Raw genomic sequence first — 24,878 nt, forward strand, 5'->3', positions numbered from 1 at the left:
TACTCCCACTCATGCATAAAGTACAGACAACATGGATATAGAGGTAATTACGGCTTTATGACACTTAATACACACGTTTAGTACTTGTAATACACTACTTAAACTGTCCCTGATAAAGTATTATGCATGGTTTAATAAAATAACTTTCTTTAAACCATTGCAATTATTACTATTACTTATTATCTTTCCCTTTTATCGTCAATAAATATCCATCTTGCAAAATATAACCAAATTAGATTTTACTAGTGTTTGATGATTGTTGTGTAGAATAATTAGCAGATTATTTGAATTATACTTTATACACAAATAATGCAAAGAGTATGTGGCCCAGACAGATGGTTCACCCCACCTCTATTCGTCATACTGAATACTCGCTTTTCATTGGTTAATTCAAGTGAGCACATCGCCCACGTGACCTCTCTGCCATTTGACTGTAATGAGACTGCGCAATGTGAGGAGTTAGCATTACGGAGTGACAGTGGAACCGATATTAATGGTTTGTTGTGAATTCCCGGTACTCTTATGAACCATAGTCAACCGTTTTTAGAAGAATCCGTTTTTGAGGGGGAGTCATGCGGCGGAGTAAAGTTGAAGTGGACCGTTACGTCTCCTCCGTACAGAGTTCGTCGCCTTCACTCAAAGAGGTAAGTTGAGCCCCGGCGGCTAACGCTAGCATGTCCCTGCCATCATGTCAGACCAGCATGTGTCAGCCAACCGGTGTAAGGAAACAAGCACCAGTTGTTTTAATTAAGATGCCGTTTAGTCCGTTAACTTGGATTGTGTGTTCAGTTTAACGTCCGTTAACTGTTCCTGGTTAGCAGCCAGCTAACCGTCGGTTAACCGTCCGGCGTGTGGTCCTTCCGTTAGACCGGCCAGTCCTCTCATTTCTACCGACAAATTGGCGGCATTGGGGCTTGTTGCAGCAGCGCTAGCCACACTTAGCCGTGCTAGTTAGCCACCACTTGCACAGCTATACTTTGATTTAAGTTACGCGCACAGCTAGTAACGTTACTATTTTAATACGTTACCGTCTGTGAACAACATGGCTTCATTCTCCCCTCATGTAAGTTAACGCCATACTAGCTGTACGCCAAAACCTTAACGTTACTCAGGAAGCGTAACGTTAGCTTAAATGCTCACTAAGTAACTTGTAAACAAGTTACTTGACTGGCTAACTCAACGTTAAGCATAAAACATTTTCTATATACAATAACCTCATAGTTTAGCTTATTTGACACTGTTGGAATCAGGGCATTGAATGACACCAAACTACACAAATTACAAAGTAAAGTCCAGAAATTGTAATATTTCCATTGTGGTCTTTAGTTTTGGTAAAGAGCCAAATGTTCCAGTGACACAATATATATCTGAGTGTAAAGGTCATTTGTATCCAGGAAAATGTACCTATAAGACAAATAATGACGTTATCCTTGTGCCTGCTAGCTAACATAACTACTATAAATATGAATATAATTACTTCAAACATTGTTGGTTCATTGATATTCCTCTTGAACAATTCTTTCCACAGAAGCCAGTCAAAGGGTTTTTATTCGCCAAATTGTACTTCGAAGCAAAGGAATATGAACTGGCCAAAAGGTGAGGACACAAGCTTCCCTGTTGTTGACTGGTTGTATCATTGCTTCTCAAGAGGTCTCCATTGTGTTGATATAAATCTTACATCTTTCATGCTCTTCCTAGACATGTATCCGAGTACCTCAAAGTCCAGGAGAGAGATCCGAAAGCACACAAATTCCTGGGACAGCTCTTCGAGAGAGAGGGAGACATCAACAAGGCAGTAGGATGTTACAAGGTAGGAAGAGCATGTCACTGTGGGGGGGAAAGGGCAAAGCATTTCTTCCACAAACCCTTCTTTCCTGCATTAAATGACTAATGACTAAACACAGCCAAACCTGCAGCGTGGATGCAAATCTGTAAACTGCATTCCAGCTCATTTGGCTGCTGGCTTCTGACTTTCGTAACATCCTTATTCCTTTCCTCTGTGTGTACAGACAACCTATTACGACTGTGTGTCGGCAAAAATGCATCTCTAGTCTGTGTGTAAAAGTTTCTCAATTACATCTCATAGAAAGTGCACAGAGCCAAAGAAATTCAGTGACGGCAATGTACAAATAGAAGGGAAAGAAGGATGTCTGTTTGTACCAATCTTAATTATTGTTGGTCCAACCATACAGGTTTGTTTGTGTATGCTCTCTGTTCCTACCAGTTTCCATATCAATACCACAAAGCTTTACATATTTTTCCTTCCGTCTTTGGTGTCAATTATGTGAAAGTTGCAAAAACAAATTTAATTTGAATGCACTGTACGCTATATTTAGTGTTTTTTCCAAATGGGAGCTGAAATGAAAGTGAAACTTATCTATACTGTTACAAATGGAGTGTGGTAGCTTTGAAGAGAGCATAGATAAGTTTCAGTTCACTTCACTGTTAGAAAAAACTGTTTGACAGCAAGATGAAGCTCTGAACCTATTCTAAATATAGCATAGGCTTAAATGGTTATTTACTTTATTTTAAGTGAGACTTTCTTGTAGGTGTAGCCCCTGTCCACATCAGTGCATTGCTTTGCTCTCGTGCCGACAGTCCTCTACTGTAGATAATACAGTATGAGTACCTCATACAACCCCACTTCAAAACACCCGAACTATCCCTTTAATGCCCCTAAATGCACCAGCAGGGACACTTTTTAATAGTCCTATCCACACCTGTATTGGCATGTTATGATCATATAACTGACTTTATAAAGTCTACTGAATGTATTCTTTGAAAGAATTATCAGAGGTAATGCTCACTGTAATGAAATTGGTTTCCAGTTGATGAGTTAACAAAATTATCAGAATGGTTCTTAACAGAGTATCAAGTCATTTGTATTTCGCCCAAAATAACAAATTTGCTTCGGTGGGCTTTATAATCTACACAATGTAATCAACCCTCTTGCTTTAGACTCAATATATGACAAAAGTTGCCAACCTACTGGTTATTCTATGTTTTTGAGAAGAGTGTTGCCCTTTGGATAGATCCGATGTCTGCAGGCTTTTGTTAAAAACTGACACTAGTCTGTGTGTGTGTGTGTGTGTGTGTGTGTGTGTGTGTGTGTGCGTGCAGCGGTCAGTGGACCTGAACCCAGCCCAAAGGGATCTGGTGCTGAAGGTGGCTGAGTTACTGGTCAGTAAGCAGGAATGTGACAGCAGAGCAGAGTTCTGGGTGGAGAAAGCTGCCAAGCTGCTGCCAGGAAACCCTGCCGTCTTCAACCTGAAGGTGAGGTTCCCTTTAATCCAGCAAGACCTCCCATCAGTGAACTGCTGAAGTCATCTCGTGCCATTCTTTTAACTCGTCTTTAACTACCGCTCTGTGCAGGAGCGCCTGTTGAATCGTCAGGGTCAGCCGGGTTGGAACCGGTTGTTCGACCTCCTCCAGGCCGAGCTGGCGGCGAGGCCAGCTGACGCTCATGTGAACGTGAAGCTGGTGCAGCTGTTCTGTCAGGACGGGCGGCTGGACGAAGCCGTTAAACACTGCCTGGCTGCTGAGAAAAGGGGCCTGCTGAGCCACAGCCTGGACTGGTACACGGTGGTGGTGCGCACACTGCAGGTCAGCATGAAACAAGTGTACATATTTGAAAGCTTCTATGCTGTTCTTTGTGTTTCATATCTTTAAATCTAACCTGTAGAACTTCAAAACAATAGAATAAAATGAATGGCCTTTGTTGCAGGATTATCTAGCTCAGCCCAGCGTCTCTGGTAATGAGAAGACGTGTCGGCGTCTCCAGAGAGAGCTGCTGTTGGCCCACTGCAGCCTGCTCAGAATCACACTGTCTGAGAGCAGCATGCAGCCGAGCTTCGATGCCCTCACAGGGTAGGTCATGTTGAGGTCCTACGCTGTTTGTACACATATGCATAAAATCAAATCTAACAATGAGGGCAAAGCAGCATCACTGATCTGTTCTAACCGAATATTCTCTGGTCCAACTCCGCTAAAAACACAGAATCTGTCGGCACGATAAGATTTGTAACCGGAACCAACCCCTTTACCTTCACTACACCTGTCTCTGCTCTGCTCTATGTTTGTGTGGAGAGGCTACGGTGCTGCTTAATGAATAAAGGAGAAACACTGAAACTGCTGCATATTCAAACTGTGTTTGTTTGTTTGTTTGTGTGTGTGTGTAGTTTTGACCAAGCTTTGCAGACGCTGAGCAGCATTGCTGGCCGCCACTCAGACGATCTTTGTGAGGCGTTTGTGGAAATGAGAGGTCACCTCTACCTGCATGCTGCCACGCTGCTGTTGAAGCTGGCTCAGGACCACCAACAGACCTGGAGGGCTGTCATCGACCTGGCTGCACTGTGCTACCTGCTGGCATACCAGGTACTGACACTTTAAAACACGTGACAGCTGCTTTCCAAGACCAGTTATTCAGTCTCTGTTCTTTAAATGTCTTGGTTTCCTTTAACAGACTTTATTTTGGAGCCAAGGACGGAAACCTTTGAACACAGTTTGTTTTGTTTGTCCGTCCACCAGGTCCCGAGACCGAAGGCTAAAGTGAACAAAAGAGACCAGTCTGCCCCACAGCTCCTGGAGCTGCTGGCCAACGACCGACAGAGTCAGGCCGGTCACATGTTGCTGAATCTGAGCACTGACTCATCCACCTTGATCAGAGAGGTCTGTCCATGTATTCTAGCTCAGTTTAGTGAAAGGTTCTGGCCCTTACTGAAGGGCAATGTAATAAATTGATTGGATTCATTTAAGCTTGGAATGTGTAAAATACGACTTGTAGAACTGAGATTTGACACTACAGGTGCATACTACTCAATCACAACCATGGCAGATGCACTAGTGCCTTCTTGTCACAGTCTAAAACTAACACCACTCATTTCTGCATCATATCAGACATTTTCTTTAATGTTTTCTCTGCGTAGGTGGTGGAGGCGTTTGGGAACCGTAGTGGTCAGGAGTCTCTGTTTGAACTCCTGTTTGGACCACAGGCCTCCACTGGAGCTTCCTTTATTGCCAACGATGACATTCATTCCATTAACACCACGGCTCCAGAGCTCTCTCAACTCGTCAAATCGGACGCTGGTACGAAACTAATAATCTGCCTGAGCACTTAAGTAGCCTGAAGATTTCTTTTCTTGTCAATTCAGGTCCACTTTACTACACTGTAATAACTCTGATGCCTCCTCTATAGGATCCATCCTGCTGCATGCTGGTGACTTGCAACACCTGAGCTGGTTGGGGCTACAGTGGACCCTGCTGGCCCAGAGACCAGCCCTGCGGGACTGGCTGCAGCAGCTGTTTCCAAGGCTAACTCTGGAAACCTCCAAGCTGGACACCAACGCGCCAGAGTCCATCTGCCTGCTCGACCTGGAGGTAGGTGGAACCATTTTTTTGTTTTGCTTCTGCAATTTAGCATTTCTACCTAAATGTAAACCTCTACGTCTCTGGTTCTGGTTTACTCCGTCCAGGTGTTTGTACATGGAGTGGTGTTCTGTAGCCACTGTCAGCTCCAGGAGACGGCGAAGATCAGCAGCGGCGTGAACCCGCAGCAACAGCAGCAGCTCTACGAGCCTCGCTGCCTCCCCCTCCCCCTCCTGCGCCTCTTGACCACCGACAGACAGAGGGAGTGGTGGGACGCCATCTACAGCCTCATTCACAAACGAACAGTGTGAGTAAAACCGAGCTTAAAAACAAACCGTGCATTTACCAAAATATACGCGGTTAAAATGATTACATGAGTTGGTTTAGTCCACCCAAACAGTGTTTCTGTGATTAGATTCTGGTGATGATCTCTGCTATTCCCAATAAGTGACACAATCAGGCCAAAACGCAGCACTTGCTCATTTTACTTTACGAATCGTGTGTCCTGGTATTCACTGTTGTTGTGGCGTGTCTCCTTGTAGTCCTGGTATGTCGGCCAAACTGCGGATGATTGTGCAGCATGGACTGAGCTCTCTGAGGGCCGGAGAGAAACACGGGCTCCAGCCAGCCATGGCCATCCACTGGGCCCAGTGTCTCAGCCAGACGGTACATACACAGACACACACACACACACACTGTTTACACACATGCCTCTCCACCTGCTGCTTTCTGTCACTTTCCCTTCAGCTGTTGAATGTTGAAAACAAGATTAAGATGTACGGACAGCCACATGTGCTGGTTCTCTGTGTGTACGTTGGTTTCATGGTAGAAACTACTTGTGTCAAAAGTGCATGACGTGTTTGTTTTACCCTTTTTAATGTTTTATGCCCTGCATCAAGCTGATTCGTCATGCTAATCTTCTTTTCTTGATGCTCAGCAAGTTTTTTATCCTTAATCAACCCAGGGTGATGGAGTGAACTCGTACTACGACCAGAAAGAGTACATCGGCCGCAGTGTCCACTACTGGAAAGTTGTACTTCCACTGTTGGAAAGGATCAGGAACAGACGCAGTATACCAGAACCACTTGAGCCGCTCTTCATACACTTTCCCTCCAAAGATATTCAGGTTAATACCGTCAGGTTTTTCTTATATTATATGAAATGTTGGATAGAAGTGGTAATGGGTGGGCGCCCCTTGTGTCCACTTCTAAATCGTGATGTTTGATCCTAATACATGGTTGTAAGCTGGGTCACAGGTTTACAGTTTTTGTGACATTTTTCAATCCCTTTAGGTTTGGGGTTTGACTCCCACTGAGGCCACTACAGCAGATATATGCACCGTTGATACTCATGGGTGTTTAGAATGAAGAGTTTGCCAAATGATCGTTCCATGTTGTTTCAGGATGGCTTACAGATTGTATGTTCCTTTTCAGATGTCTTCTGTGAAGGGCCATGAAGACGAAGCCAATATTGCGTTTTCGGTTCTCCTCGACATTGAAGGCAAGACAGAGGAGGCCATCGCTACTTTAGAATCCATCAATAACATGTCATCCATCTGGCATTTGGCACAGGTAAGAAATACGCTTCTACACAACATAACTGGGATAAGCTTCTTTTTCACCATCTGAATTAAACAATGGCTGTCTGTTCAGCCATTGTTTTTTATAGATGTGCACTAAAGAGGGTTTTTATTTACAGATTCAGGAACCAGTTTACTTCCTCCTCCCATTCATGGCAGCGAGTTGTCCAACAGTTCCCTTTAGAGCAGGAATAGTGCATTGCCAATAATTATTGAGTTATCTTCTTCAGAATATATAACAAACATTGTGGAGATTTCAGCATAATAAGCATGCAATTTGGGAGCATATCAGTTGAATATTGCAGGACAAAAATAGGTGGAGATTCAAAGGTATTCATTGTCAGTTGAGCAAAACTAAACCACCTCTGCTCTGTCTGACAGTATTACATTTGTTTGTTTTTTCACTGCATCTTCCAGTGTTAGCTGCCTATGTACATACATCCTCTGAGCTGCTATCCAGAACACAACACCCTAACAAAACATAATGATAATCTGAGAGAATCTCTGATCAAAAAAAACATTTTACTAACAAACAAATTCCTTCAAATCTGATTGGTTCATCTCTGATATGGCTGTCAGTGCTTCTGACACCTGAACATGTGTTTTCTACAATGTGCTGCGCTTCCTTGGCAGATCTACCAGCGGCTGTCAGAGGAGGCCAGCAACGGCGTTGAGGAGACCCAAGACAGGTGCATCACTTTTCTGAGAAAGTTCAGGACCTACCTGTCCAAGATCTACAACGCCAATGCAGATGACATTGAGAAGGTAAGTCCCATTTGCTTTCACTGGTTAGTGTGAACAACTCTGCAGCTGTGTAACCATTTATCACACCTGTGTCCCAGCTGCCCGTCTCCATGGAGGAAGTCGTGGACCTCCTGAGTGATGTGAACCAGCAGCTGGGCGAGAGTGCGGAGGCTTTGGATGAAGAGGAGAAGGAAGAGGGTCGAAGAGGACCAGCCCACTCCAGCCCCGCACATCCTATAGAAACCTCTACCACAGTGTCCCACATAAAGTTCTCCACTCTGTCTCCTAACAAAAGCATCATATCTCCTTCTAAAAGACACCTGGTAGGTTCAGCTCACTGATGCTAATTCAGAAGACCATCAGAGATTTCTTCATATCATCTGTACGTAAACAAAAATATCAATCCACAACACAAATGAGTAACTTTTCACTTCTTTCTCCTGTCGTTCAGATTTCTCCCAAAACACCACCTCATTGGGTGGAGGACCAGAAAAGTCTCCTCCAGATGCTTTGTCAGCAAGTGGAAGCCCTCAAGGTCAGGATAAGAGATTAATCATCTCTTCTTCTTTTTAATGCTCTACTCAATTTCAGACAGATTTCTCTTAAAGACATGAATTAGAGATTGACACCAGTGTTGCCGTGTGAGTGTGATATGACCGTGTTTTTGCACTGATGGAAATAAAAGGATGTGTAACAAAAGATAAATATGGAGGCAGTGTTTGAATTTACAGCATTACATGAAATTACTCACGTGTGATAAAGTGTCTTTAGAAAACACGATAAATTACTAATACAGGTCTCTAATAATGGCGTGTCTTAAGTAAAAGCCAAACTCTAACTGCAGTTGAGGTAAATAGTAAATCCTGCTCACTATTATTAACATAAGAATAACTTGGTGTATGATGTGTGTATTCTACATATTCCAGTTTTAGTGTGAATTTAATATTTTGTGAAGATGTAAAAGTAAGTCACGTCTCATTAAACTCCATCTTTTTCAGAACGAGGTTCATGATCTGAGACACAACTCTTCAGGGAACGCAGGCTCCCCTCATCACAAGATGTATGGTGAGAGCTACGGGGCCGAGGGCCTCCAGGAGCCCTTTACCCCGGTCCAGTCCTACCATGGGGCCCCTCTAACAGGTCAGCACACTCCATAGAACCAAAGCATGAATACAGTTATAGTGCAGTATTTTTGTCTATAAGCATTTGATAGAAATACTTTTTACATGCATAAATATATATTTCCATCTTTTTTTATCAAGTTACCACCACAGCCCCCTCGGCGTACTACAACCAGTCTCCAGCTTATAACTCTCAGTATCTCCTGCGCACAGCAGCAAATGTCACCCCCACTAAGGTAACTATCACTATTTAACACTTGTTCACAGTAATAAACTTGTTCAGACTTTATTTAATGACGTTTGATTCATTTGTTCCCTCTCTTCACACAGGGCCCAATGTATAATATGAACCGTATGCCACCTCAGCAGCATATGTATGCCTACCAGCAGCCCACTCATACGCCTCCGCTGCAGACGGCCCCAGCCTGCAACTACCCGCCTCAAGAACAGGTCTTTGGAGCTCCTCTTCGGTTTGAATCACCGGCCACAAGCCTTCTTTCACCATATAGTGAAGAATATTATGGGCAGAGTGTAACCCAACAAACCACCAACCCTCCCCTGCCTGAACCCGGCTACTTCACCAAGCCATCGGTAGTCCCCGTTCAGCCACCTAAAAGCCTTGATGGGAAGCCTATGGACTTTGGGAAGCTCTCCTTCAGCCCGCAGGCGCCTGCTGAAGTCCCTAAAGTGCCCAGTTTCGGAGCAGGAGCAGTCGCCCAGTCAACACCTTTGGCTGCTTTTAAATTCAACTCCAACTTTAAATCCAACGATGGAGATTTCACTTTCCCACCTTCCCAGTCCAAGCACAGTGAAAGTCTGCTGGGTCTTCTCACGTCAGACTTCCCCTCTAAAATGGATACCGTCCCAGAGAAGCCTACCGCCCAGGAGCAACCCCCCGGCCAAGCGGGCATCTTCACCTTTGGAAATAAAGGTGCTCCTGGCTTCTCCTTTACTGATTCTGCACAGAGCACACGCACTGGAAGTCTCTTTGGAAATGTGGATCAGCCATTTTCATTTGGGGATGTCACCAAGCCAGCGTTTGGGGTTGAAGAAGAACAAGCCGCAGAGAGCGACGATGAGAGCACTCATGTTGACGAGGATGAAGACGGTCCTCACTTTGAACCCATTGTACCCCTTCCTGATAAAGTAGATGTGAAAACGGGTGAGGAGGAGGAGGAGGAAATGTTTTGCAACCGGGCAAAGCTGTTTCGATTTGACACGGACACAAAGGAGTGGAAGGAGCGGGGCATCGGCAATGTTAAAATCCTAAAACACAGCGCCAAAGGGAAGGTCCGCCTCTTAATGAGGAGGGAGCAGGTGCTTAAGATCTGTGCAAACCACTACATCAATGCCGATATGCTACTGAAAGCAAATGCTGGCTCTGACAAATCCTGGGTCTGGAATGCCATTGATTATGCAGATGAGGAGCCTAAGCCTGAACAGCTGGCCATCCGCTTCAAGACGTCAGATGAGGCATCGCTTTTCAAATCCAAGTTTGAGGAAGCCCAGAAAGTTATTCTCAAATCTGCAAAAAAGTACAATCAACAGGAGAAGAAAGAGGAAAACATCAAAGGTTCTCAATCACTGGCAGCCCAGTTTTCCCGTAAAGATGGGGAATGGGACTGCACTGTGTGCTGTGTACGAAACAAACCCACGGATATGCAATGTGCCGCTTGTCAAAGTGCCAATCCCAATTCTTCATCCAAGCCAGACATTCAGGCTGCCGGTGCAACCAAAGCCAGTCCCTTCAATTTCAAATTTGGTACAGATTCATCAAAACCCAGTAGTTCTGGCTCTACTTTTACTGGATTTGGTGCTTTTGGAGGATCTATGCCCTCCTCATTCACATTTGGCACCTCAAAACCTGCTGACGCAGTAACCAGTGCTTTTGGTTCTGGTTTTGGGTCTCAGTTTGGCAAGAAGCCGGGCCAATGGGAGTGTGATGTGTGTGAAGTAAGAAACGAGGCCTCTGCAGACAGTTGTGTTGCCTGTAAAGCTCCTAAAGCCTCAGATAAAACAACTGCGACAGCACAAACGGGTTCTGGTTTTGGATCTCAGTTTGGCAAGAAGCCGGGCCAATGGGAGTGTGATGTGTGTGAAGTAAGAAACGAGGCCTCTGCAGACAGTTGTGTTGCCTGTAAAGCTGCTAAAGCCTCAGATAAAACAACTGCGACAGCACAAACGGATTCTGGTTTTGGATCTCAGTTTGGCAAGAAGCCGGGCCAATGGGAGTGTGATGTGTGTGAAGTAAGAAACGAGGCCTCTGCAGACAGTTGTGTTGCCTGTAAAGCTGCTAAACCCTCAGATAAAACAACTGCGACAGCACAAACGGCCCCACCTGCAGAAGCACCATCTATATCTGCTGTCGGCTCTGGATTTGCTTCCCAGTTTAGCAAGAAGCCCGGACAGTGGGACTGCAATGTATGTGAAGTAAGAAACGAAGTCTCTGCTGACAATTGTGTCGCCTGTAAGACCCCCAACCATGCTGCTAAACCAACAGAGGGGGTTCCAGTAGCATCAAATCTGCCAGCAGTGTCGGGATTCGGGGCTGATTTGGCAAAAACGAAAGGGCAGTGGGACTGCAATACCTGCCTGGTCAGAAATGATGCATCATCTGCAGAATGCATTTCCTGTCATTCCCCACATGCCACTCCCTCTTTAGCAGCCATGTTTGCCATGAAGGACGGGGAATGGGACTGTGACGCTTGTCTGGTGAGGAACGATGCCTGTGCCGCTAAGTGTGTGGCCTGTCAAGCGGCAAATCCCAATGCTAAAAGCACAACCAGCGCGGCTCCCTCGGCCTCCCCGTTCAGCTTTACATTTGGCAACAAAAGTTCATCAAGCCAGCCTGCTGGGACGGGATTTACAATGCCTTTTGAAACTGGCAACTCTTTTCAGTTTGGTCCAAACAAAGAGAAAATCGCAGCTGCTTCTTTTAAGTTTGAAGCTCCTCCGTCTGGATCCAGCGCCACAAGTTCTTCAGGCTTCTCTTTCTCATTGCCCGGTGCAGCTCGTGGCTTCAAGTTTGGCATTCAGGACTCTGCACAAGAAACTCCCTCCACTGATGATCAAATGCCTCCATCAGGGTCAGCCTCCAGTTTTCTGAAGAGCATAGCTGACAAGCACAAGGAGCAAGAAAATGTGTCTACTCCCTTAGTGGACCAAACGGAGCAAGAGGAAAATCCATTGATTTCTGGAAAAACCTCAACATTCAGTTTTGCTGATTTGGCAGAGACCTCTGAAGGAGACTTCAAGATTAGCCAGGATGACCCCAATTTTAAAGGTTTCTCTGGGGCTCGTGTGCAGCTGTTCACGATCCCCACCAGGGCAGAGGCCACTAATGAGCTGGAAGAAGACGACATGTACAAAACAGAGGAAAACGATGACATCCAGTTTGAACCAGTGGTCCAGATGCCTGACAGGGTGGACCTGGTGACGGGGGAGGAGGATGAACTGGTTCTCTATTCTCAGCGTCTCAAACTGTTCCGGTTTGACGTGGACACAAGTCAGTGGAAAGAGCGGGGTGTAGGAATCCTTAAATTCCTGAAAAACACCTCTAACGGCAGGCTGAGGGTGCTGATGAGAAGAGAGCAGGTTCTGAAGGTGTGCGCCAACCACTGGATCACCACCACCATGAATCTTAAGCCCCTGGCTGGCTCAGACAAAGCGTGGATGTGGATGGCCAATGACTTCTCTGACGGGGATGCTAAACTTGAACAGTTGGCCGCCAAGTTTAAGACCCCAGAGCTTGCTGAGGAGTTTAAGGAGAAGTTTGAGGAGTGTCAGAGACTTCTCTTGGACATTCCCCTACAAACCCCTCACAAGCTTGTTGACTCGGGCAGAACCGCCCACCTCATTCAGAAGGCAGAGGAAATGAAGTCTGGTTTAAAAGACCTGAAGTTCTTTTTGACCGACGAGAGAACAAAGATCAAAGAAAACGACAGACAGGGAGACGTTGCAACATCCAGCAATGTTTCAAACCTTGTGATCAAGCCTCTCGGTGAAACCACCGGCCCCACCTTAGAGTGGGACAACTACGACTTAAGAGAAGATGCCTTAGACGATACCGCTGACTCATCAGTCTATCCCGCTCCTCTGGCCAGCAGCCCCCTGAGAAAGAACCTCTTCCGCTTCGGAGAATCCACCGGTGGATTTAACTTCAGCTTCCAACCCGGCATCAGCCCCTCCAAGTCTCCTGCGAACCTGAACCAGAGCAGAGCCTCAGTGGGCACTGATGACGAGCAGGATGTGACCCAGGACGAGGAGAGGGACGGCCAGCACTTTGAGCCCGTGGTCCCTTTGCCGGATCTGGTGGAGATTTCTACAGGGGAGGAGAATGAACAGGTGGTCTTCAGTCACAGGGCCAAGCTGTATCGCTACAACAAGGAACTGGGCCAGTGGAAGGAGAGGGGCATCGGAGACCTCAAGTTCTTGCAGAATTTCGACACCAAGCGAGTGAGGTTGATAATGAGGAGAGACCAGGTCCTTAAGATCTGTGCCAACCACTGGATCAGCGCAGCCATGAAGCTGGAGCCCATGAAGGGAGCGGAGAAGGCCTGGGTCTGGAGTGCCCTGGACTTTGCTGAAGTAGCAGAGGGTAACATTGAGCAGCTGGCTGTGAGGTTCAAGCTGCAGGACACTGCGAACACATTCAAGCAAATATTCGAAGAGGCCAAGGTTGCCCAAGAAACGGGGGAACTCATGACTCCGGTGATGTCCGGGGTTGCCACACCTCAAGACGATGGCCCTGCAGCGTCTCCACAGGCGGCTACACCTGTGTGTGGGAAGGCAGCCATCGCTGTTCTGGAGGAGACCACAAAGGAACGTACAGAGCTTCCTCCCGAGTGTAAGCCGAGTGCAGCCGTGTCCCCAAGTCCAGTCAACCCCTCAAAGACAGTAGTGTCCCCCCCGAAGTTTGTCTTCGGCACTCAAAGCCTTCAGAAGTTTTTCGGCTCTCATAAGTTTCACTCTGAGACTGAGGACTCGGCATCCGGGTTCACAGCCAAAGATCCTGGACGTCCTGGCAAGGCTTCACCTGCATTCAAAATCCCAGAGAAAGGTAAAAAAAATCTTTATTTGTCTGATTTTCTGATTTGTTTTTGAGAGAGCATAACAATTGTTTTTGTTCATTTGAGTTTTCCTCCATTGTCTTGTTTCATCTGCACCTCATTGCGGCAGCATAATCTTGACTCAGCCAAGACCCGTCTCCAAATTTTCGAGGACAGAAATTGTTTCAATATGTTGTTTCATTATATCCAGATATTCTGTACGTATTAGTAAAACTATTCAGAAAACAATCTATTTTTCATCTTGACACTTTTGGCTGTGTTTTATGGTTATGATACCAGCCTCACAATTAGTTTCTCTTCGCCCAACAACCCATCACCCTTTAGGGCTGGATTTTAGGCTTTTCAAAGATAACCCAATGGCTTTTTGGACCAGCACATCAACAACCCAATTTGAACCCCCAGGTACTCTAATCCCTGCAGTGTGTGTTAACACTTCTCAGCTGTCACCTGGCTGGCCCTTATCACTAGACAGAAATAACCCGGATGCACGGAGTGGAAAACAACATTCATGCTAACGTGTTGCATGTCCAGTGTGTGGAGGTGCAGTTTTAATTGTTTAAACATTTTTTAGTAATTATAACGATACTTGAGTAGCACCTATGTCACAAGATGTCTTGCACAAGAAAGGAGTATATCTGCTAGTTCATCAGGGTCATGTACAGTTAAATGATTCATAACAATGAGTTCAAACATAAGGTTTGTTCTTTATAAAATCTTGTTAGTTTGTGCTCTAAAATAGTTGTTTGATTTAGTCTATACACCATCTCTCCCGCATATTTAAATGCCCAGTCTCTCATTTCATGAATCCATATACAGAATCAAACTTTTGCATAGCAACAGGAGACACCAGTGGATATCTTTAGTAAGGTGAGCTGAGAAGATTCCTCGGAGAGGAATGAACTGGGCAAACGTCACATGTGCCATTTTTAGTGCAGGACGTGGAGCAACAGCATGAAATGCAATTCCCCGTTTAGTCTGGCTGCTGCCGGTGATGTGCACCAACAGCAAAGGCTAATTAGAGTAGAAGCACCGGTATTTAATGCTATAATACCATGTGTCCTACAGTAAGTCTCCCAAATATAGCAAGAAAATAAACAGACAGGCGTATGCAGAAAGTTCTCTTAGTAAAACTTGTCTTTGATTTGTAAATCAAAAGCATGCTTTTCATGTTTTTGCTGTGCATGAGCGTGGAACTAACACCTACGATTATGAAGAGAAGAAAGCAGTTCAGTCTCTTCTAAGCAGTTCCTCCTCACTGTGTTGGTCTTCTTCTATCGTATCTGTCATAGGGCCGCCTCAGGCAGCGGGAGGCAGTGCAGGGTCGGGTGAGGACTCGGAGGTGGAGGTGGTCTATGTCAGGGAGCCCACTGAGGAACAGGCCGCTTTAGCCAGGAAGCTCCTGCTGCCTCTCACCTTCTTCTGCTACCAGAACGAACCCGGCTACACCAGCGACGATCCAACTGATGGTGAGACATAAAGCTAAGAAACAAAGAGTATGAAAGTATGTGTTGTTGACATGAACACGGTGAATACAAAGACTCTTTCATTACACTTATGACTCGTGAGGTTTTTTATTTTCAGATGAGGACTTTGAGTCAGCAGTAAGCGCCTTGAATGGAAAGCTCTACCCTGATCCTCCTGAGAGAGAGGCTGCAGCATGTGGTGATGGTATGAATCTCATATCCTGTCACATTTTATCCAATTACTCGCCCTCACCATTCACTTCATGGCAATCAGAGGCAATGCTATCCTCGCCTGCCACTCATTCTTGAGCCCTAAACCTTGTGTGTACCGCATACAGAGCCAGACTGCCAGGTGGTGTGGGAAAAGAAGCCGACACCGGAGGAGGAAGAGAAGGCCCAAAGCCTCCAGCTTCCACCCACCTTCTTCTGCGGCCTGAGCACCACAGACAGCGACCCGGACCACGACAAGCCAGAAGACTTTGAGACAGAAGTCCGCAAGGCGCAGCAAGACCTGGTAACGGACACAAGTCTTAGAAATAGAGTGCAGTTAAATAAACAACTAAATGTGTATCTTGGATGTTTTTTTTCGCTAGTCTGAAAGATGTTACAAAAGCAAAAATAGCCCTAATTCTCAAAATGTATCGGTGCATAAAAAACTGTTTTGCCTCATGTGTCTCACTTTAACCAGTGAGTTTTATTTGTTAATGTAGCATCAAGAGAGCATCTGTCTTATCGTAGTTACATTGTTTCAGGGGGCCCAGTTAAACCAAGCTGAAGAAGCCTCCAGCAGCCCCGCTGTAGTTCCAGAAGATCCAACATCTGGCCCGTCATCCAGCAGCCCCGCTGCAGCTCCAGAAGAACCAACATCTGGCCCGTCATCCAGCAGCCCCGCTGCAGCTCCAGAAGAACCAACATCTGGCCCGTCATCCAGCAGCCCCGCTGCAGCTCCAGAAGAACCAACATCTGGCCCGTCATCCAGCAGCCCCGCTGCAGCTCCAGAAGAACCAACATCTGGCCCGTCATCCAGCAGCCCCGCTGCAGCTCCAGTAGAACCAACATCTGGCCCGTCATCCAGCAGCCCCGCTGCAGCTCCAGAAGAACCAACATCTGGCCCGTCATCCAGCAGCCCCGCTGCAGCTCCAGTAGAACCAACATCTGGCCCGTCATCCAGCAGCCCCGCTGCAGCTCCAGTAGAACCAACATCTGGCCCGTCATCCAGCAGCACAGAAGCTGCAGACAGCACGTCTGCACCGGAGCGGCAGTCCTCAGACCAGCCGACCGAGACTCTGAGTGAAGCTCCTGGCAGCAGCTCTCCCATTGACCTGTCGACTAAGAAGAGCCCAGAACCAGAGTCCAGCACTAGGCCTTCAATTACAGCCAGTGAAGGTATAGAGCACGTACTGTTCATCACTACAGTTCAATATATTTTGCTGACGATACTTGTATACCGGTACTTTTACTTAAGTAAGATTTTGAATGCGTCTATATTAGATGTTCATGTTATTGTGTCCAACACACGGTCTGCTGGAATCCTGCATACAGAGTCAAAGAAACTGCATTCACTTCTGTATTTCATGACGGCTGTTTCGCTCCCACCACAGACAACTTTGGTTTCCACTCGTTGGGAGGCTCCTCTTTTGCTGATCTGGCCCAAACCACAGACGCATATGCATTTGGATCTCAAGGTTTGCTTCAACATTGCCATTTTCTTAAGATGGTCTTTTGACAACTGTCTACATACATCTCAACAAAATTGAATTTCACCACATATTTATTTCTTCTCTTTTATGAAGACTCCAACTTCTCGTGGGCGAATGCTGGAGCAACAGTATTTGGGAAAGGTTTGTCCTCTGCGCCAAAAACCGGCGGCGAGGAGGGCAGCGATGAAGAGGACGCTTCTAATAACGAGGACATTCACTTTGAGCCGATTGTGTCACTACCAGAGGTACCTTTTTAAAAATGCCGGACTGCTGGTGTTTTCTTTTCGACATTAAATTGAAGTTCAGTGAATGACGTACAGGGCCACACCTCGTCCTTGTGTGATTGCGTGTCTCTCTCAGGTGGAGACCAAGTCTGGAGAAGAGGATGAGGAAATCCTGTTCAAGGAGCGCGCCAAGCTGTACCGGTGGGACCGAGACCTCGGCCAGTGGAAGGAGCGCGGCGTCGGGGACCTCAAGATCCTCTACCACCCGACCAAACGCTTCTACCGAGTCCTGATGAGAAGAGAGCAGGTGCTGAGGGTTTGTGCCAACCACACCATCACACAGGCGATGGACCTCAAGCCCATGAACGCCTCGGCTAACGCGCTGATCTGGACCGCCACCGACTACTCGGGTACGCATTTTTGTCCTGAAAAATGATCTCCAGAAAAGAGTAGGAACATTGCATGTGTGTTGATGCTCTGTAGCTGTCCTCTTCCTGACGGTCTCTTGTCTTTCCCTCCGTTTTTCAAGATGGCGACAGTGCAGTGGAGCAGCTGGCGGCCAAGTTCAAAACCCCCGAAATAACCGAATCCTTCAAGAAGACCTTCTGTGAGTGTCAGAGCCGCACGGGCCAAATCGAAGGCGATGGGTCGTGTATCTCCTCACCGCAGATGTCCAGAGTTCAGGAGCACTCCAGAGACACGAACCCCCAGGTCTTCCTCCAAGTCACCGCCGACGGCCAACCGCTGGGTACCATCACCGTAGAGCTGTTCTCCCACATCGTCCCAAAGACAGCAGAGAACTTCAGGGCTCTCTGTACCGGAGAGAAGGGCTTCGGATTCCGGGACTCCATCTTCCACCGAGTCATACCGGCCTTCATGTGTCAGGTACGGCGATCACATGACCGCAGTTTCACACACTACATTTCTTGATAACTGTGATGTGGAATTTGTTCAGTGATGACAAATGGACACTCTCCTGTCATTGTATTTGTTAGAAGTTGTATATTTGTGACGACAAACTGCAGATTTCAGTGTAATATTACTAACCAAGTTCCCCATTGGTCCTTTTTAGGGCGGTGACATCACCAACAGCGACGGCACAGGAGGAAAGTCCGTCTACGGCAGCAAGTTTGAGGACGAGAACTTTGACGTGCGGCACACAGGCCCCGGCATTCTGTCAATGGCCAACCGGGGGCGCGACACCAACAACTCCCAATTCTTCATCACCCTGAAGAAAGCCGAGCACCTGGACTTCAAACACGTGGCTTTCGGCTGGGTTCGGGAAGGCATGGATGTTGTGCAACAGATGGGAGAGCTGGGCACAAAGGGAGGCAAGCCCGCAAAGAAGCTCGTCATCACAGACTGTGGACAGCTGTAGCGTTTTAAATGTTAAGATCCAGATGTGCAGCTAAAGTCAAAAAAGACTTTGGATAATGACGCGTTTCCCGCTAGACCTGAAGCCGTTGTCATTGTCGGCATCTGAGAATTAAACAGTGATTACAGGACTACGGATCAAGACCCTTCATCTAGAAACTTGACTCCAGTAGCCTGGAATAATAAATATATATTTTGCTACCCTATAACATGATCACAATTGGCAAACATGGTGTAGTATGAGGGAGGAGGCATTTAGAGCAAACACAGTATACTTTTGCTCTCTTGCATCTTTATCATTATCTGTCAATAAATTCTCACTTGTTTATTTTTTGTGTATAATTGTACATGGGCTACTTTTTAAATCTTTTTGTTCTTTTGTCTCGCATGTGCTCGATTGATATGTGCTGGTCCTCTTCATAAGCTCCACTTTGGTATGTTTTCCCTTTTTGAGGGAGTCTTAACTGTAATTGAAAGGTGAGGTTGTTATTTGAATGCACCTGTTGGTTTGTAACTACTTTTTACTGTCGGGCTCCTCCAGTGATTTCTTTCTTTGTGTAAGTGACTTTCACAATGTGCAGATAAATAACTCGAGTCATCTCATTGTGTTGCTAGATGACCACATCACATCTGGTTTGGATTTTACAAAGGCGATCCATTATAATCACAAAGTTTGAAATAATTTGCTCATAAAGGAGAAATAAAGTTGCTTTATAAGTAATGGATGGCTGCTTGAGATAATTTCTTTGGACTGTTTCATGTTTGTTCTTGTCTATAGAAACATATATATATATATATATAAACATAAACATACAGGCTGCACGCACGGCCACTGTTATTGATTTTACCATCTAGATGTCTACTTGTAATCTCTCAACACAAGTTAATTTAATTTGAAATATTTTAAGAACCTGAGTTTACATTTTGCACTGGTATATTTTATAGGCTGATTGTAGTATTTGAAGCCTCTGTTATATATAAAATTATATTTTAAGACAATGAGATTGTTTAGTTCACCAGAATTATTAAGTATTTAGGGCTTTTATGTTGGCAAATATATTTCACAGATAATGTAAATTAACTGTTAGCCAAATACAACACGGCATTCAAATAATTGAAACGTGACATTATTGTAGGTGTCTGGCAGGGATTTTGGACTCGTCTTGTAAAATCGAGAGATAGAAGAGCGGATTTATTTTAGGTATGTGGGTGTAGTACCAATTTAGGCCACCATGTGAAATTGGCAGCAAAGCGCAGAGACGCGAGAAAACCAACCCCCAATGACGTCAGCAGGATGTAAATGCCGTGCCTCGCGCTCTCGTCGGTCTTTTTCCTCTCCAGTGTGCTGTGTGAGCGGCCGGCCTGCGCTCTTTCTCTGAAAGATTTAACACCTCTAAGCCCCAAAAATGATCATCTACAAGTGCATCGTCAGCGGTAAGTAGTCGTGTGTTTAGTAAGTAACCGTGTTAGGTATCGTTACGTTGGCGGTAGTTATTTTTTTGGGCTGTGTGAACGTTATTAGGAGAGAGTTGTCTCTAGGCTAGCTAAGCTAACGTTGGTTAACTCGTGTTAGCCAGATGCTAGATGCTAACCAAAGAGAGTTACCCGGTGAGGTCGGTTAGCTATTGTTTTTATGGCCGTGGATCTAGGAGCGTTACCAGTGAGTTGGCCATAAGTGGGGACGTGTGACTATCGTGTGAATATCATAACGGGAAGCGCGTGGATCCGGATATTCCGGTACCATTAGTTATGATACAGTGACGTGGTGTACGAGGCCTTTCGGCAGCATGTAGCTTCTAGCTGCTTTTTTTTTTTTTTTTTCTACGATTTTTTTTTTTTAACTGGCCGAATGTTCTACAGCATTGCCACTTTAGCCAAGAAGTAACACACGTCGCCACTAACACTCGTTTATTTAACCACAAAGTTGAAAGACGAGGAATGTTAGCTAGCTTGATGACCGGCGTTTTACGTAACTCGTGAATGATGATGACGCATTCAGACCAGAGATTTTTGCTTTGTGTTTCAAAAAAAGAAAAAAAGTGACACTTGTTTTCCTCCCGCAGATGACGAGATGTTCTCGGACATCTACAAAATTAAAGAATCTGAAAATGGCATCTTCTATGAAGTTGAAGGAAGGGTGAGTTTACACACAGGAGGATGGGATTGTGTGGGTGGTCACATTAAATGTGGTATTTCCACCTAGTTGGCTTTAACGTAGGGTCACAATGTAATGGGACCAATTGGCTCTGAATTCTGCAGCCAAGTACTGAATATAACCACGAAGTGACGGTGTTCAGCGTGACTCCATTTAAATAAAACGGATTTGGGAACAATGAAAAAAATGTTTGTTCACATTTGAGTTACAGATTTGATGTAATGTGAATTAAGTTAAACTACCAGCAAGCTTTTTGCCACTCATTTGGCGTGGGGTTGAGGGGCTGAGCTTCACTTTGGGCTTAAATAAGCAAAGTGGCTACATTCTAGTCTTTCCAGCCGGCAGCCATTACCTACTGGCAATCAAGACGCTCCCCCATCCTTCTCACTGCCTCTGTGATCCACCATACTTTGGTGTTCTCCCCCTAATGTCCGTCCATTCTCTATGCTTAGACGATCACCAGGAAAGAGGGCAGCATCGACGAAGCTTTAATTGGCGGCAACGCATCGGCTGAAGAACAATGTGAGGGCACCGATGAGTCCATGGTCTCTGGAGTCGACATCGTCCTCAACCACAAGCTGCAGGAGACGGGTTTCGGCAAGAAGGATTATGTGGTCTACATCAAGGAGTACTTTAAAGCGTAAGTATCTGTGCTGAAGGTTCAAGGCTAGAGACGCACCAATACAAGATCGCTGTTTTTGGCCAAATACCTCAGTTGGTACTGTAGTGTGTTTGTATGTAATTTGTCATTTTGTTTGCATGTCCAGCGTTAAGGCCCACCTGGAGAACACATGCCCAGCGAGAGTGCAGCCCTTCATGTCTGATGCACAACCAGAAGTTAAGAAGATCCTGGGTAACCTCAAGAACTACCAGGTATTATGCAAACGAAGGCTGTGCACAAATCCTACAGACCCTTATTGTTAACCGCCCAAAGAGGACGCTCGTCTTCTGACCAGCATCTCTTTTGAAAGCTGAGCGCGCACAGTTTTGCTGATTTGTCTTCTGGCTCTGTCGTCCTCGTCTCTCTGCAGTTTTTCACGGGAGAGGCCATGAACCCAGAGGGCATGGTGGGACTGCTGGACTATCGTGAGGACGGAATCACACCATTCATGTTATTCTTCAAGGACGGTCTCATTGCTGAGAAATGTGTAAGTACTCTGCTCGGTCTAGAAATACAGTGTCATGCAGTAACTTTTTTTTAAATTATTATTTATATGCACGTACATCTCCTTGATACTCTGCCAGTATTATATTTCTCACTCAACTGTACCGGAACTTGAATTGGTTCATTTTGGTGTTCAAATGAATATTAAGATGCTTGACGTTAATTAAGGTGTGTTCTTCTTTCTTGCAGTAAACACCTGGAACTACATCTGCTTTTCAATTGACTGCTGCAGTCCAAATGGGCCCAAGAACGGATTGAAGGAGCACTATTTTGCATCATGCCTGGAAAATAAAAAAACTTACAATTTCTTATACTCACCATGCCCCCAGACTGGGTGACTCAAACACGACTGGTCACTGAATACTGTTTTTAAATATTCTTTTTGGCTTTTGCAGTGTTTTGATTTTCATCCCAGGACTGGCACAGTTTTTGGGATTGAAAAGGCGGGATAGTGAGTGGACTTCTGATTGGATGTATTTTAGCAAAGCTCCCTACAGGGTGACTCCTCAGACCTCCTGTTTATGGTTGCATTAAATACGATTCCATCTTTAATGAAAATTCTTCTGGTTTAATTTGAAAATAAAATCTAGTACCACCACCGTCTCTTTTGCTGCATTTCTTTTGTATGTATTTTTTGCAATGTAACTGTACAACCACGGAATGTCTATTAACATTTTCATTTTTCTATCATACAGCCAGTATTAACTGGGAAAAAATGTACTTTGTTGAAATATAAAAACATGAAACATATTTTCTCGCATGTACACTCTTATAGATTCATCACGTGTTCAATGTGCTAACTCAGTCACTGGTATGTTTCCTGCATTATTAGCTCTGATTTAACAAAACTATATAAAGGCTAATTCTTTCATATTAAAACCACCAATGAAACCTGCTTAGACTGCCTTATTGCTTTATTTGATGGGGTGTTGAGTAAGCCTTTACTTTTGGGTTGATTTTAACAATTGGATTCTTATCGCCACAGAGCGGTTTGAAATAACGTCAGGATTACCCAAATCCCTTAAAATGAAAAAAGGCCGTTACTTTACAGTATGGATCGTGCTGCTTTATATTCCTTTAGTAATTTCAGTCATGTGATGCAAAACTTGTCAAAGGTGATTCAGTTTAGTCCACATTGACTGAAGTTGACAGAATGGAGAAATGAATGTTCCCAATTCTGTTTAATCCCCTGTGATTACATTAAAAGTTGCTGAAAAGAAAACAGATGAAGACATCGGGACTCGACTAATCCAGTGTTTCTATAAATCCACCAGGCACACCTTAAAGCAGTAGTGAACACCGGGTCCGGCTGGCTGCATTTCTGATGTGATCTGACATCTAAAAGGTTAAAGGTTAAATCCAAAATAATGAACTTCTGACATCAGTCTACTCAGATGTTTTGCCTTCAGACAGCTGATAGAAAACACCCGTCACATGAGTGGTTAGTGTGCAGTCAGACACCCAACATGCTTTACATTTTAATGACGGAGGAGTGGGGAAAAGGGTTTGAGATGGACATGAGGTGTTCAATTGTTACAAAATGGTTTTCTATGGGGGGAGAAAAAAGTTGTTGCTCATAGTGCTCTGATGCTAGCATGGCTATCAACGTTAGCAGGAGTTAAGTAAAACGTAAAAGTTCAATACTTTTGATATGGAACAACTGAAGTCAAAAAAACAAACTATGAAGAGAGCCATCTTGCTTAAGTTCATCGTCAGTGTAGCAGGAGAGCCTTGTGTGATTTGTGTCTCGATATTTCTCATGTTTCCAGCTTCGTCTTCCAGACAGCTTTTGATTCTTCATTTCTCAGCTTACAAAAACCTTGATTGAAACCCAACACTGTGAACAATGTGTTTATTTATGTTTAAGTGCTGTGCTAGCTAACGCATAGCAGAGTTTTCCACCCGGTGATTCAAAATCATCACATACTGGCTGCATTCCCGTCAAACAGTATTTCCTTTTTGACGTCTACATTCAGGGAGTCACTGGAAAACCTGGAAGCTGCATCCCTTCTGTTCTTTCCCGTGTGATGAGGAACCGGCTGGAATCAGGCTGTTTGCATCTCCTCCTCCTCCTCAGCAGACTGGTAGTGCCGGTACTCTGGCTTCAGCTCCCAGGTGCTCTTGTGAGCCCCCTTGCTGTTGTACGTCCCGATTTCCCTCATGATTTCCTTCAGGTAGGTCTGGAGAAACAGGGTGAAACAAACACACTGTGACAAACCTCAGAGTGTATTTTAACACGTGTGTTGCATGTTGGTTTATAGTATGTAACACATGACATACTATCTTATGAGTTTAATGACTTTGACTAGATGCTCCGATATATGCTATATATATATATATATATATATGCTATATATATATATATGCTATATATATATATATATATATATGCTATATATATATATATATATATATATATATGCTATATATATGCTATATATATATATATATGCTATATATATATATATATATATATATGCTATATATATATATATGCTATATATATATATATATATATATATATATATATGCTATATATATATATATATATATATATATATATGCTATATATATATATATATATATATATATATATATATATATATATATATATATATATATATATATATATATATATATATATATATATATATATATATATATATATATATATATATATATGCTATATATATATGCTATATATATATATATATATATATATATATATATATATATATATATATATATATATATATATATATATATATATATATATATATATATGCTATATATATATATATATATATATATATATATATATGCTATATATATATATATATATATATATATATATATATATATATATATATATATATATATATATGCTCCAATCTGCAATCTGAATGGAAGCGTGAGATTG

General features: G+C 44.3%; 3 protein-coding genes across 4 annotated transcripts in view; 2 read left to right on the forward strand and 1 right to left on the reverse strand.

Moving 5' to 3' along the window:
- Positions 1-435: 435 nt before the first annotated feature.
- ranbp2 (RAN binding protein 2) lies at positions 436-19,359 on the forward strand. 2 transcript variants are annotated; one of them, XM_076109147.1, is made up of 30 exons: positions 436-644; positions 1,529-1,596; positions 1,699-1,810; positions 3,121-3,273; positions 3,373-3,603; positions 3,725-3,867; positions 4,179-4,374; positions 4,528-4,668; positions 4,926-5,085; positions 5,195-5,376; positions 5,472-5,671; positions 5,907-6,030; positions 6,329-6,490; positions 6,798-6,935; positions 7,577-7,708; positions 7,786-8,010; positions 8,139-8,222; positions 8,686-8,827; positions 8,950-9,044; positions 9,139-13,867; positions 14,202-14,279; positions 15,167-15,343; positions 15,459-15,545; positions 15,679-15,854; positions 16,093-16,726; positions 16,942-17,025; positions 17,134-17,285; positions 17,401-17,674; positions 17,794-18,149; positions 18,337-19,359. In XM_076109147.1, the coding sequence occupies exons 1-30, from the start codon at positions 573-575 to the stop codon at positions 18,640-18,642; spliced, it is 9,813 nt and encodes a 3,270-aa protein (XP_075965262.1). In that variant the 5' UTR covers positions 436-572; the 3' UTR covers positions 18,643-19,359. The 2 variants fall into 2 exon arrangements, with proteins under 2 accessions (XP_075965262.1, XP_075965253.1); XM_076109138.1 differs by lacking the exon at positions 14,202-14,279.
- A 555-nt stretch (positions 19,360-19,914) lies between these two features.
- Positions 19,915-22,556, forward strand: tpt1 (tumor protein, translationally-controlled 1). Its single transcript, XM_076109182.1, has 6 exons — positions 19,915-20,072; positions 20,702-20,775; positions 21,246-21,433; positions 21,561-21,666; positions 21,825-21,941; positions 22,148-22,556. The coding sequence occupies exons 1-6, from the start codon at positions 20,045-20,047 to the stop codon at positions 22,148-22,150; spliced, it is 516 nt and encodes a 171-aa protein (XP_075965297.1). The 5' UTR covers positions 19,915-20,044; the 3' UTR covers positions 22,151-22,556.
- Positions 22,325-24,878, reverse strand: part of LOC142969328 (general transcription factor IIF subunit 2-like) — a 40,151-nt gene continuing 37,597 nt past the window's right edge. The window contains exon 8 of the mRNA XM_076109169.1: positions 22,325-24,138. Coding sequence (XP_075965284.1) covers positions 24,004-24,138 — 135 coding nt within the window. The 3' untranslated portion in view covers positions 22,325-24,003. The remainder of the gene's footprint in view (positions 24,139-24,878) is intronic.

This window comes from Anarhichas minor, unplaced genomic scaffold (genome assembly GCF_050575085.1).
Source record: "Anarhichas minor isolate MPS153535 unplaced genomic scaffold, ASM5057508v1 ptg000004l, whole genome shotgun sequence".
Classification (NCBI taxonomy): domain Eukaryota; kingdom Metazoa; phylum Chordata; class Actinopteri; order Perciformes; family Anarhichadidae; genus Anarhichas; species Anarhichas minor.

Excerpts from the sequence above, each read along its gene's own strand:
- tpt1 (XM_076109182.1), top strand. The coding sequence starts at position 20,045 with ATGATCATCTACAAGTGCATCGTCAGCG. Across the intron at positions 20,073-20,701 it reads CTACAAGTGCATCGTCAGCG|ATGACGAGATGTTCTCGGAC; the intron begins GTAAGTAGTCGT and ends TTCCTCCCGCAG. Across the intron at positions 20,776-21,245 it reads TCTATGAAGTTGAAGGAAGG|ACGATCACCAGGAAAGAGGG; the intron begins GTGAGTTTACAC and ends CTCTATGCTTAG.
- ranbp2 (XM_076109147.1), top strand. The coding sequence starts at position 573 with ATGCGGCGGAGTAAAGTTGAAGTGGACCGTTACGTCTCCTCCGTACAG. Across the intron at positions 8,011-8,138 it reads CTCCTTCTAAAAGACACCTG|ATTTCTCCCAAAACACCACC; the intron begins GTAGGTTCAGCT and ends CCTGTCGTTCAG. Across the intron at positions 15,546-15,678 it reads GGCTGCAGCATGTGGTGATG|AGCCAGACTGCCAGGTGGTG; the intron begins GTATGAATCTCA and ends TACCGCATACAG.